The following is a 13,931-nucleotide window of genomic DNA, read 5'->3' on the forward strand; positions in this document are numbered from 1 at the left end:
TCCGGAATGAAACGCGGCATGTCGTCATTATTATGACAACGGTAAAAATGAATACAGGGATGATTGGAGATCGCAGGGAGAGGCCTTCGTCTTGCAGTGGACATAAAATATAGGCTGATGATGATGATGATGATGAAGAAAAATGAATACACTGCTATGATGAGAACAGCATGGCGACCACAAAATGACAAAGACGATATAACCATGATGGCATGGCAACCAGCGTATGATGACCTCGGTGTGACGAAGGGAGTGATGGAGGTCGAATTGCAATGACGGCCTGTCCACAGTAGGATGACAATGCTAAATTGACTACAAGGTATGACCACGACAGCGTGACGCCAATGGTACGACCATGCTTGGATGAGGACGATTGTATGGTGACAAAGGTGAGTCGAGAAAGGCATGACAACAATGGGATGAGTAAGGTGGGATGACGATGCCGCAATAACGATGGACGAATGATCAAGACGGCGTGACGAAAAAGGCATGGTGGCCATGTAGTGACGACAGGGGAATACCTACCCAAAATTAGTTGATTGATCACGATGGCACGATGACGATGAAATGACGTCGATGGGATGATAACGGTGGTATAAAAAGACCGGCGCGTTCTGTTTAAGCTAACGTTCGCATTTACATGCACCACCTGCATCCGCGGGCTACCTTGCTTCGCACTATGTCTGGTGTTTGCTCTATGTCCGGTACCAGCTAATTGTACGATGCTGCAGGCTGGAACTAGCAGGGATGATAGACATACGACGACAATGGCGTGATGACGTTACTTTCAGTGTGAACCACTTCACTAACCGCCACGTCCAACGCTTCCTCCCACTTGAATGGGACCTGCCGCAGCGACTCGGTGGCGTACAGCGGACAATCGACCGATATGTTTTGCGTGAGGCTACGCAGGCCACGTCGCACGCCAATGTAGTAGCGTGCAGTCGCCTAGCGCTACACCATATGCGCCAAGTGCCTATGGTGGGTTCTCCACGCCCACATTACGACGACGAACCTCGGGCTGCGTCACCACCATTCCGCCGGTCTGCCAACATCCGCCGCTCACCTTCTCCACGCCGACACTCCCCATCACCGATGCGGCCTCCGTAGCTCGGGATGAGGAAAAATAATCGTCGCAGTTCATGAGGCAACGGCTGCGACGCCGTCGAAACGCGAAAGTCCTCAACGTAGCCCGACCAATGTGATAGACGTGTTAGTTGACGGCGTGCGCACATATGCCCTCGTGGATACCGCAGCCGCTGTATCGGTTCAGGGGCAAGCACAGTTGTTATGAGTGCAAGTTGAAGCCAGTCGATCAGCCTCTTCATTTCCGGCGATCCCTACGTGCGAAGGTATCCATTGAGCAACGAGAGATACCCCACTTGATAAAATTTTGTTGGCAGAGTCAGTAATGCTGCGCACAATTGGGCAATCAACCTGACTGCGTTGTAATCTACTAAGGGCAGCGCGGGAGTCCGTAAATATGACAATCTTCGGTGTGGTTAACTCCTCTTGCACGTATTTCAGTGCAACATTAATTGCTGCTAGCTCCGCAGTTGTTGACGAGGCTGGATGGGGTATATGAAATATACGTCGTACTTGAGTTGAAGGGCAGAAAAAAGCTGCAGAGGCGCCTTGACCGTCGCTGTGTACAGATGCACCTGTAAATACTTGAAGGTAATCTGGAAATTTCTCGAACATGTGCGACTGATTCGTCGCCACCTACTGAAGCAGCATCCAGACCAGCGCGTTGCAAATGGAACGTTCCCGCCGCGTGGTCGCGGTCGAGGCTTGCCTCGTCGCGCTAGAGCGCAACTACTCAAGCTAAGGGTTGGCTGTGTTAATGTGCACGAACGTTTGCACCGACAAGGACGTGTGACTAGTCCATCGTGCACGTCTTGCGGTGGCTGCGAGACACTTCAGCACCTGATATTGGAATGTCCCGCTTTCAGTGCGCAACGCATATCGGTGGTGAGGTACTATCATCTCCTCGACCTGCGGTGTACGACTATAGATCAATGTTTATACCCCAGTGGTTGTGCGTCTCGACGTGATCAAGCTCATCGTGCTCTTCTTACTTTTCTAGAAGCAATGAACTTAGGGGCACGTTTGTAACCCAGCAACTATTTCTTTTATTTTACATTCTTTAGTAGCTTGACCTGCAGGGACGGGCCCTACTGTATGTTATACGTTATTCTTTGAGATTTGTCATCTAGCTCCTTCCTTTCCTCCTTCCTTCCCTCCTTCCTATCTTTCCTTTCTATGTTTTTCTCGTCCTTTCCGAAGAGTCTGGTGGCAGTTGCCCGCCTTGCTTCTCGCTTTCTCTTTCCTGTATATATGTTTACAAATCAAATAATAATAATAATAATAATAATAATAATAATAATAATAATAATAATAATAATAATAATAATAATAATAATAATAATAATATCAGTTATGGACGCAAAGCTTTGTCGATTCCTTCGAACAGTCACGACGCCCCTTGCCGGATTCTCCCTCCGCACAGCAGGCGCACAGCGTATTCACCCGATAGCGGCGTGCACCGCTCGTGTTCTCATCGAGGACGTTGTATACGCCGTCGAATTTGTTGTAATTTCTTCGTGCTCCCACGAAGTTATCCTCGCCCGCCACAATGCTGTTATTCATTGCGCACGGTCCAGACTAGAACTGTCGCCGATCTCAGATATGACACCTGCCGATAATGTTTCTTTTGCGAACAAACTTCTCGTCAGGCACGACACCAGCGTTCCTCGCAACTCGTCAGTGATTGTCTCAATGCATTGCAGCAGCCTCTCTGACGCCGTCGCACTACTTTCTCCGTCTGGCCGCTTTTATACTCGAAAAGGTCTGCTGCTACCTTTGCGACTGTGAACGTCAAACAGGGCTCCACAGCTATTTTCGTCTGTAACCCATACTCATACCCTGTGATGCTGCTTCAAGGCGAATATCTTGGCCATGTGGAGGTGATCGATGACGTACAAATTACGGATGTTCCCTAAGCCACGTCCTGCGCCAGTTCTCTCTCTACGTCCGACCCTTTGCCCACAGGTGTGTTCGATTCATCTATTGCCGATGGCCTCACCCCAGCTCAGCGTTCTTAGCTTCTGCGCATCTTAGAAGAATTTTGTTCTTCTTTTGATGTCGGGCAACCTTCCCTGGGCCGGACGTCTGCTGTCACGCATCATATTGACACTGGCTTCCAACCGCCATTGCGGCAACGCCCATATCGTTTCTCTGCCACAGAACGTCGTGTGATTAATGAGCAAGTGGACGATATGCTTCGCCGCGAAGTGATCCGACCCTCAAACAGTCCATGGGCATCTCCTGTTGTCCTTGTTACGAAAAAAGATGGCTCGGTACGGTTTGTGTAGACTATCGGCGCCTGAACAAGATCACTCGCAAAGATGTATACCCGCTGCCGCGAATCGATGACGCTATCGATGCCCTACAAGGAGCAGAATTCGTTTCATCTCTCGATTTACGCTCCGGCTATTGGCAAGTATACCCATGGCTGACGTCCATACATAGGACGAAGACAGCCTTTGTCACAACTGACCGCTATATACGAATTTAACATCATGCCGTTTGAATTTTGTAATGCACCAGCAACCTTTGAACGCACGAGGGATACAGTTCTGCGCGGTTTGAAGTAGCACACGTGCTTATGTTATCTCGACGACGTTGTTGTTTTTGCCTCTGACTTCACCACGCACCTTCAACGCCTACGACGTGTTTTGACGTGCTTAGAAAACGCTGGCCTCCAACTGAACCTAAAGAAGCGCCGAATTGCAGCGCGGTAGCTCACGATACTATAGGTTACGTCGTCTCAAAGGATGGAATCCTCCCCGATCCAGCCAAACTTCGTGCCGTTGCCGAATTCCCTAAACCGACGTCCGTCAAAAAACTGCGCAATTTCGTAGGCTTGTGTTCCTACTTCAGTAGCTTTATTCGCAATTTTGCTGCCGTCATATCGCCCCTGACGAAGCTCCTTGAAAGCAACGGACCCCTCCATTCGTGGTCCTCCGAGGCGTTCACTAAGCTACATCGTTTGCTGACGTCTCCTCCCATTTCGCGCCACTACGACTCAACGGCCCCTATTGAGGTACACACAGATGCCAGCGGTGTTGGCCTCGGCACTGTCCTAGCGCAACGCAAAGAAGGGTTTCCTGAATATGTTATTGCATATGCAAGCTGTACGCTTACTAAAGCCGAGACCAATTACACATTCATGGAAAAAGAATGTCTGGCGATCATCTGGGCGCTTGCTAAGTTCGGGCCCTATTTGTATGGTCGCTAATTTGATCTCGTCACAGACCACCATGTACTGTGCTGGCTGTCGTCATTGAAGGATCCCTCAGGCCGTGTCGGCCGCTGGGCGCTTCGCTTACAGGATTACGGTATCCGCGTACTGTACCGCAACGGACGCCAGCATGCAGACATTGACGCCCTCTCACGTTCTCCCTTGCCTGACGACAAAACTGCTGCTCACTATCCCAGCTTGACGTTTCTTCCGTCGACATTGAGACCATCGCTTCCGAGCAGCGCAAACACCCCTGGATTGCCTCCATCATACACTTCCTTGCTTACCCGTCATCGCCGAGAACCACTCGTGCGTTGCGCCGTCAAGCTTGCCATTTCGCCATTAGCGACGACCTGCTTCACCGACGCAATTACACCTCTGACGGCCGCCAGTGGTTATTAGTAGTACCTCGAAGCCTGCGTTCGAAAATCTGCGCATCGTTCCACTCTGATCCACAATGTGCACACTCGGGACTTTTCAAAACCTACCAGCGCCTCCGACAACGCTACTACTGGTGAGGAATGTACAACTACGTTCAAAAGTTCGTTCGCTCATGCCCCGACTGCCAGCGCCGGAAATGTTCACCCCAGCTCTCACCAGCTGGTCTGCAGCCTCTACCCTGCCCTACCCGGCCGTTAGGGCGCGTTGCCATCGATTTGTATGGGCCACTTCTCTTAACGTCGGCTGGTAACCGCTCGCCCATTGTGGCAGTAGATCACCTTACACGATACGCCGAAACCGCCGATCTCCCAGCAGCTACAGCGCGCGATGTTGCCTCATTCCTGCTTCGCCTATTCATCCTGCGGCATGATCCACCTCAAGAACTGCTCAGCGATCGCAGACGCGTCTTCCTGTCGGAAGCAGTTGAAGCGAATCTCAAAGACTGCCACGTTGTTTATCGTACGACTACGGCGTACCACCCTCAAACGAATGGCCTCACAGAACGCTTCAACCATACGCTCGGCGACAAGCTTTCAATGTACAGTCTGTTTCACACTTATGGGGAAACTCGGAGCGCCTTGCAAGGCTTATGGGGTCACCTCCGACCAAACGAACTGGGACGCCATTCATCCCTTCGTAACCTACGCGTATAATACCGCTACGCAGAGCACCACTGGATTTTCACCCTATTTCTTACTGTATGGTTGACACCCTTCGCACACCATTGACACCATTCTACCGTACCGGCCGGATGCATCCGAGTGCGTGCCTATTTCTGCCATGGTCAGGCATGCAGAAGAGTGCCGCGACCTAGCACGGGCCTTTACTTCCGATGATCAAGAGCGCCAGAGGTGAACTCGCGGTGACGCCACTTCCACGGTCGTCTTCGATCCGGGAGCGCTCGTGTGCCTCTCAGTCCCTTTCACTGCTCCTGGCCTCTCATCAAAACTGGTCCCGAGCTATGAGGGCCCTTATCGTGTTCTCGAACGCGCATCTCCTGTGAACTATGTAATAGAACCAGTTGAGCCATCTTCAGACATGCGCGGCCGTGGACGAGACATTGCCCATGTCGAGCGTCTAAAGCGTTACTATGACCCGCTCATCACGACGAGCTGTTAGGTCGCTGACGGCTCCCTTATCTCTCCCGGGGGTGATTGTAGCGAAGAAGAGAGACGCTAGTGGATTCAGCGCTACTGGCGCTAAACGCTAGTGGGTTGAGCGCTCTCGCTCAGCAACAGCTCTCGTGCTTGTAAGCGGCGACTGCCCTGCCTGTGTTGTTGCGCTGCTCGGTGTTGTTGCGCGGTGTGGCGCTGCTCCGAGCTCTGCCAAATAAACAACTTTAGAATATATATATATATATGTATATACATATTGAATGTATCTCCAGAATATATATTTTTTGTTCCCAAACAAGGATCGCAAATCTGAGGAGCAAAGATAAAATGCCGAGGATCGTTCTAAAGCTTTTCAGTACAGAAGGTATATATATATATATATATATATATATATATATATATATATATATAGTGTGGGAAAACGCCTCGGTCCCACGGTCCACGGCAGCAGCTCCAGTCTCGGCCTGCCGCGCCCAAGGGCGCCCAGCCGCACCTCGCGCGTATCTCGCACCACTGCTTGTGCGTCCGTCCTTTTCTTTTCCACAGTTGGCTCGTATCGACTATTCACGTCAGCGTTCCCACACTGCCCCTCACTCTGCGAGGGCGTTGACGGCACTGGCTGGCAACACGGCGTTCGAACCAGGCGGCACGGACAACGAGAGATGCTGAGTCGTATTGGGCGACGGCGCTAAGCGCTCGCTGAGCACGGCCACGATCACAAAGAAAGACAAACAATAAAGAAAGACACACACACACACCGCTGCTACGCCTTGCAAAATCACTTGCTCACTCCGCCACGTTGTCACAGCAAGCGTACCGCAAGGCACAAAACGAGGAGAAGCAACGAGTCGCTGGGGGGTGGTGTAGTTGGTCGTCGCCACAACGGGTGCAAGCATTCGCTAGCGCCATTCCTTGCTCCATGGCCAGCGCTTTTCCCCGCAGCTGCGCTGCGAGGGCGTTGACGCCCCTGGCCCCAGGTGGCTGGCAGCGACGCCATGACACTCCTTCCAGCGGGCGAACCTTGGACACTGATAATGCACCCAACAAGGATCGGCGGAACCGTCAATTAAGGCCGAGTCACCGAGGTCTTCCAGGAACGCACAGGCCCTAAACCTGAATGGCTTCTATGACGGCATCCTCGCGAAGATTGAGCATACCAGGTGGGGCAGATTCGGAGCTGCGGTCTTGCAGGAACCGAAGGGCCCTAAATTGTCTCCTGGCGCACACCTGGTCTAGTTTTCTTCTCCGACCTCGTTCTGACGAGTGCACACGGTCGAGGTCGCCGGAAGGAGCCGCCGTGCGCTCAATGCCTTGCCACCAGAGACCACACCGCACCGCAGCAGAGAACCACGCACCGAGGGACGGAACTGCTCTTGAGGTGGTGTTGGCGCGATCGCACGCATGATGTAAACTGCGCTGGTGATGCCTTTCTCGAACGGCGGCACCGGGAGCTGCAGCAGCGCGTAGAAGACCACGCCACCACCAGGACCTACGCCAGGCTCGATGACGGTGACGGAGGAGGAATCGGCGGAATCGCACGTCATCGAACGCCAGAGGTGCAGCTCGCACCGCGGAAATAGTCACGCGCAATGGCCGGGTTGGAGTCGCTTCTAGCCGTTGAACGGGTACCTCCAGCCTTCCCCACGACCATGGCCCGTCCCGGCACGCAGCCGGGGCCCCACGTTATGGGCGCCAATGTGGGAAAACGCCTCGGTCCCGCGGTCGACGGCAGCTGCTCCAGTCTCGGCCGACCGCGCCCAAGGGCGCCCAGCCGCAGCTCGCGCGTCTCTCGCACCACTGCTCGCGCGTCCTATCATAAGAAGCCAAAAAACAATGACACCAAAAACTGCATAGGGAATATTACCCTATGCTTTCCTTGGTGTATTTACTGTGTTCTAAAAGCCTACTAGTACACTGCAGTGTCATTGTTGGATTGTTGTTGGCTCTTTTGTTAAGCGGGATGAAGAAGATTGACCTAGAGCACTGCACGGTTCGGGCTTACCCGAAAGCCCGGGCCCGGCCCGGCCCAGCCCGTTAGAGCAGTTTCTTCACGGCCTCGGGCCGGGCTCGGGCACGGCCTGTGCTTTTTGACCCGGGCCCGGGCCGGGCTCGGGCTTTCTGGTGGTGTGCATGTAACGTGCAGCGAGTTATTCTCGGGCGTCTCAACTCTGAAAAACACTTATTTTTCGGTCTCGGGCCGGGTTCGGGCCAGTTTCGAGCCGGGCTCGGGCCGGGCTGGGGCCTAAGGTAAAGGGGTGGCGGGCCGGGCCGGGCGGGTGACGTAGATTATTTCCGGGCCCGGGCCGGGCCCGGGTCTCGCCATAAAAGTTTTGATCGGGCTCGGGCGGGCCGCCTAACGTAAAAACGGGCCCGGGCCGGGCTCGGGCTGAAAAAATCGGCCCGTGCAGTGTTCTAGATTGACCAAAGCAGAAAGTACAAGCTGCACAGTGATCTTGAGATTTTAATTGTACGCTGAATGCCAGATATTCGGTAATTACGCGTTACGACAAGGCCAACTTAACTGTGGATTGGATAGTCCTTGGAGCGCTGGTTGGGAAGTTGCAAAGCAAGTTCTTAAAATGCACCGCAATCAGTTTATCCATTAGCACAGACCTCCGGCGAAGTGTCGTAGGCATCCGCATATTTAGTTATCAAGCTTAAACCAGAAATGATAATTACGCCCGAGGTCATCGCAGAAAAAAATGTCTTGTTGCACTTGAGTTTGAATCTAGATGAAGGTTGTGGAAATCAATCAACTTTTTGCTTTCTTGTATTGAAATCAAAATAAGAGAACGAGTTGTAGCTACCTAATTAAGATAGCGACGGCTGCTCTTTTTCATGAGTTTTCATTGGAATGGTTGTTAACTTTAGCGAGACCGTTTTGTTGTCGTTGACGATGAAAGATGCTCGTGAGGTAAATTTGAAGTGCCACCGGATGAATATAGCGGGGAAGCACAGTATAGTATTTTTTCATCGGCTTTATCTACTAAGTATGGAAAAAGAATTTTATAATTTTGAACATATAGTAACCTTGCCCTTGTGCGCATCAATTTAGTATAATTATTTGTACGAATTAATGAAATTATTAAAAGCGTGACGTAAAGACAGTGCAAAGCGGCAGAGTGCATGAACAAAATAGGATAGTGGTTAATAGAAACAACTACTCACACATGCGCCGCCCGCGTAAAGAACAAGAAACAGCGCATGCGTCTGTGCTTTCTTTGCCCGCATTCTTGTTTTGTTCGCGCATTTCCGTGCTTTATTGCGCTGCTATTTCTTGTCACCATCATCAGTATGCCTTTGAACGTGTCATTTGAGGAGAGAGTAAGTAAGCATGTTGTTTCAGGTCTGTAGTACATATAGTGCTCGCACAATAGTTGTAGCTAGATTCTCGATTGATTTTTTTCAGCTGGGCCTACCTGGAGGTGGAGTCGAGCCCGAACGTCCCGGATGAAGTGCAGGCTTACGCCGCCGGTGCCCTGGAAGCGTACCTGACGAGCAGTCTTATGGAGGCTCACTGGAAGAATATGTTCGCCCACTATTGCGACAACCAGACCGAGTTCTGCGCTAAGCTGTACGATTTCCTCCAGAAGAACCTCGAGTACTCGAGCCGGAACGAGAAGCGTCTGAGAGCCGTAGACCCCTACTGGAATATGGTAGGCACTTCGTAGCATTTTAAGAACGAACGCCTGTAATTTAAAATAAAGGGACACTATAAGACGTCTTACGTGTGAAATGCAAGGCGTATTGTAAAGAGCAGCAACACAATAAAGCGACATCCGACTGTATTACTAGGAGTGAAAGGGCTACTAATACCGCCACAGTGAATTTATGGGAATTGGAATACATTTGCACGAATACTTTTATTCGCTTGATGGCGAGTGCGTGAATGCTGTTGAGGCTGCCACTGCCGCTGGAATTGTGTTGTGTCAGCCTTGCACGAGCCTTCGAGAGACTGGTTTTAGGCACCTGCTGAAAGACGTCCCAAGTAAACTGTAAAGTAAGCCTTAGACTGCAATTGGTCTCTTGGAGGAAGACTTGATTTAAACTTTATTTACAAAAGGAGCAATCATGTTTGTCTAATCCAATACGAAATTGTCTCATTTTTACGGTGTAACTGTGGCGGCTTTTTATTTTAGGCAGCCGACACGATCCTAGTTCTGCATCTCTTCCTTGATTTGAGGCCCATTCATGCCACCACTGGGACAATACACCAGTGTTTGGTAGTTTTGCCCTCGATTTACCGAAACGAACTTAAGAAGGTCGGCTTCCATAAAAACAGTACAGGGTCAGATAAATTATAGCTGTGGCACCTGTTTGAAGGTACTTCTGATGAAGGAATTTGGAATAGCATAAAAACGCATGATTGAATGTAATGAAACTAGTTTGTTTTGCCTATGCCTTTAGTATAACCTTACTTAAGAGGTAGGATGTGATCATTGGATGATTGGTTTCGATACACACAAGCGCAAGGCGACTTTCATCATCATCATCATCACCATCATCATCATCATCAGCCTATATTTTATGTCCACTGCAGGACGAAGGCCTCTCCCTACGATCTCCAATTACCCCTGTCTTGCGCTAGCGTATTCCAACTTGCGCCTGCAAATTTCCTAGCTTCATCATCCCATCTGGTTTTCTGCCGACCTCGACTGTGCTTCCCTTCTCTTGGTATCCATTCTGTAACCCTAATGGTCCACCGCTTATCCATCCTACGCATTACATGGCCTGCCCAGCTCCATTTCTTCCGCTTAATGTCAACGGAAGAAATGGAGCTGGGCAGGGGACTTTAGTACGTGCAATTTCATTGTATTGAAGAAGTACTCAAACACTGACGGCGACACACCCAAGCTTTATACGTTCACACTCGTTAACCGCCAAAAAGCAGGCTGTTCACATTGGGGCCGTCAAAAAGCGGCAGATGGCGAATCGTGAGATGGTGAGGGCGAGATCTCGGGAGCGAAACCGACAGAAGAGGAATGAAACGTAAAAAATAGGACGGCAATCACAGAGAAACATGCTCGTTGGAGTTCATTGACAGCGGCCTAGCGGTCACCAAATTGTCCATTGTGCTTGTGCCACAATGAGGCGGAGGGTGTGCATTTAGCATGTAATTTGTATATACGAAAGCTGTACCACCTCTAGCTCTAATCAGGTAATAACGATTGAAAAATGGAGATGCAAATGACCTTGAAACTTCCTTGGGCAGGTCTGCTCAATCGACATGAGGTTGACGACATTTGCTCGGCAAGACCTCCTGCAATGATCATTTTCATGTTCTCGACATACCGTCAGTGTTAACCCTTTGTTTCCCACGGACATTGAATATAGTGCACGTAACAAAAACTGATATTTTTAGGCTGTTTTTGTTCAAAGTATCAACCAGAAGAAAATGCAGAAGAATACAAATACATTTTACAGAAGTTTCGTTACTGCCACATATGTGGCACTCAGGAATGTGAAGGTGAAAACAGGAAAACAGATATTGATTTCTGGCGGCTCTTAGCAAGTGTGGAAAACTTCAAAGCAGTTGAACTTTTGAGCACCTACGCACAAATAGACCGAGAATTTCTTGCAAAAGAATCGGGTGCGCCTTTTGCATGAGCTCAACTTGCACATGGGGGCGTTTTTTTTTTTGAGCCGCTTTCACCAGCCAGTGGCCAACATTGTCATGCCTCACAGACAGCTCTACGTGGTGAGCTCTTTTTCATACTAGTTACCTGAGACTGACGCCTTTGGTGAAGATGCCGCTGAAGGAACAATGACGGGTGAAAGATCGGTACACTCACGGTTAAATTCAGGCATGCCTTCAAGCGAGTATTGGCGCTGGAAGGACGTGACTGCGATTCCTTGTACCCTAAATCTGTTTGACTCAAAAGTGAGGAACTCAATCATGTCATGATCAACAAGCTTCTGAAACATATTCAAAGGGCTTCTCACTGTCTCCAAGCCATCTGCTGGCCTCAGAATGATCTGTTGTTCACCGCAGTTGATGTTGATGCCCCTTTTGTCCCAGTGCCATATTTTTTTCTGCATGTTCGTCCGAGTCGATGTTACCTGCATTTCTTGCTCACTGTCGGTAAAGCTTTCGCTGACACTGCGCGACCGCCTTTGCGATAGAGTGTACTCTTCGTCGCAATCAGTTTCCTCCAAGTTTTTGTCGTCGCTTCCACTTGGCTATTCTGACTCAAGGAGAATTGCTTAGATTTGCTCCACAGCATTTTTTAGACGTCAACGTAAACTAAACTGACAGCGAAGAAGAAGCGCGAAAGTTATTTGAAGGCAAACGAAAGAAAAAGACATAACTGCAGAGCCCCAGACACAGCGTTACACTTATCGTCGCTTATCCGCAACACCGGACCTTATGGTCCTGAGTGCCACAAACGTGTACGCAAGCCAAAACTATACAAAAAGTATGCAACAACCAGTGATACCACAACAAAACTACCGAAGCGCATTCCGCAGAGTTCGTAGAAGACGATGTCGGTGTTTTCAAGTTCATATTATTAGAAATAAACACAGAGAAGCACGAAAAAGCCGCACACTCACCGTCTTTGCCGGCCGCACGTGGAAGTCATGTTTGCAAAACACGAAACGCCCTTCTGTGGTACCCGTAGCGACATCTAGAGATCGTAAGTGGTAACATCGACGTCCACGTTTGTGGAAGCTAGGAATTAGGGGTTATGCGATTGAATTTTCTAGATAAAAATTTTCGACAGAACTGCCACAAACATGACACGTGGGCTACAGAAGGGTAAGGTACGTCAAGCGATGCCACAGAACAAGCACCAGGCTTTCATTGGAATTCCGGAACTTGAGTGCGGGATACTAACAAACCCTCAAATTTGATCTGCGCTGGCTCCACGGATACCGTTCTGCTAAACCCCATTAAATATGCCATGCAATAGCATTCACCGTGATCCCGCATGAGCGGCTTTGTAGTCATTCCACCTGGTAATCGAAAATGTGTAATTGAAACCTTTCAATTGAGCCTTTCGTATTGAGATCACCTGGTATTGAAATACACGTTGTATGTTTTTTGCGAAGCTGAAAGATTTGTGTTCTTTCTTTTTTTCATTTGACAGGTGCACCTCCAAATGCGGCAACTTCTTGGTTTGAGCGACGCCCTCGAGCAAGTCCCGCTTGACGCGTCGCGGGAGATTACAAATGTCACCAGAGCTTTGTAAGCTCTTCCGCCAATACAGCTACCCTATTTCAAGTGAAAAAAATTATACCTGATTTGAGTTTTATGACCTCATTGACCCCAGTGCATTAAAAGTAGTGGAAAAAGATACATAAAGTTTAGCAGTTGATAACTGCAGTATTATTGCACTTATACATTCGTTTAGTGCAAAAAATTATGAACGTTATCGCAAGCTTCTGGTACTTCACACCCTACTACTGAAACTTGGTGCCGTAGTGACGCGCGCATATTAGCAACATTGTTTATCTCACAAGGTCCCACTAGTAGCCATGATAATTCTAAGTGGACCTTTTATTCGTTTTCGTGAACTAGAATTGTACTTGAACGCCCTGAATTTCAAAACAACGGTGATCAGATGTCCTTCCCACTCGCCAGATTCTTCAGCCTTGTGGGAGATTTCCTGGACCTTGAGCCAGCCCTGAGGCGCACTGCAGATTTGAGCTCTCTGAACCAGGTGCCAGCGTGTTCGGCATTGGTTAAAGTCGTCGGTGACAACGAAGATCTCTACGTGGCCCACAATACCTGGTTCCTGTATAAGAGCATGCTGAGAATTCAGAAGAAGTACACGTTTCCCTGGCACTATGCGCCTGGCTCAACGGGACAAAGTGAGTATGCCGCGGCATGCAGTTCTTGCATTCACCTTTTCTTCCCACACAGTAAACTGTGATGCTTGCCCCTTCTCCATTTGGCATGCATGAATAACTTGAGAAATCCATGAGCAATATAATTACAGCCTTAATCTGCACTTTACCGAGGTGCACACAAGCAAATGCTTTTCTTTTAACACAAGGAAAGAGCGTTTTCTTGGGCGCGTATTTCGTCTACACTGACGAAACTAGGTTACGCTTTGTGAACTTCTGAAACA

General features: G+C 49.5%; 1 protein-coding gene across 1 annotated transcript in view; it reads left to right on the forward strand.

Moving 5' to 3' along the window:
* LOC119466436 (putative phospholipase B-like 2) overlaps positions 1–13,931 on the forward strand; it is an 88,485-nt gene that overhangs the window by 12,092 nt on the left and 62,462 nt on the right. The window contains exons 3-5 of the mRNA XM_037726947.2: positions 9,269–9,515; positions 12,948–13,045; positions 13,442–13,671. Coding sequence (XP_037582875.1) covers positions 9,269–9,515; positions 12,948–13,045; positions 13,442–13,671 — 575 coding nt within the window. The remainder of the gene's footprint in view (positions 1–9,268; positions 9,516–12,947; positions 13,046–13,441; positions 13,672–13,931) is intronic.

Source organism: Dermacentor silvarum, chromosome 10 (assembly GCF_013339745.2).
Source record: "Dermacentor silvarum isolate Dsil-2018 chromosome 10, BIME_Dsil_1.4, whole genome shotgun sequence".
NCBI lineage: Eukaryota > Metazoa > Arthropoda > Arachnida > Ixodida > Ixodidae > Dermacentor > Dermacentor silvarum.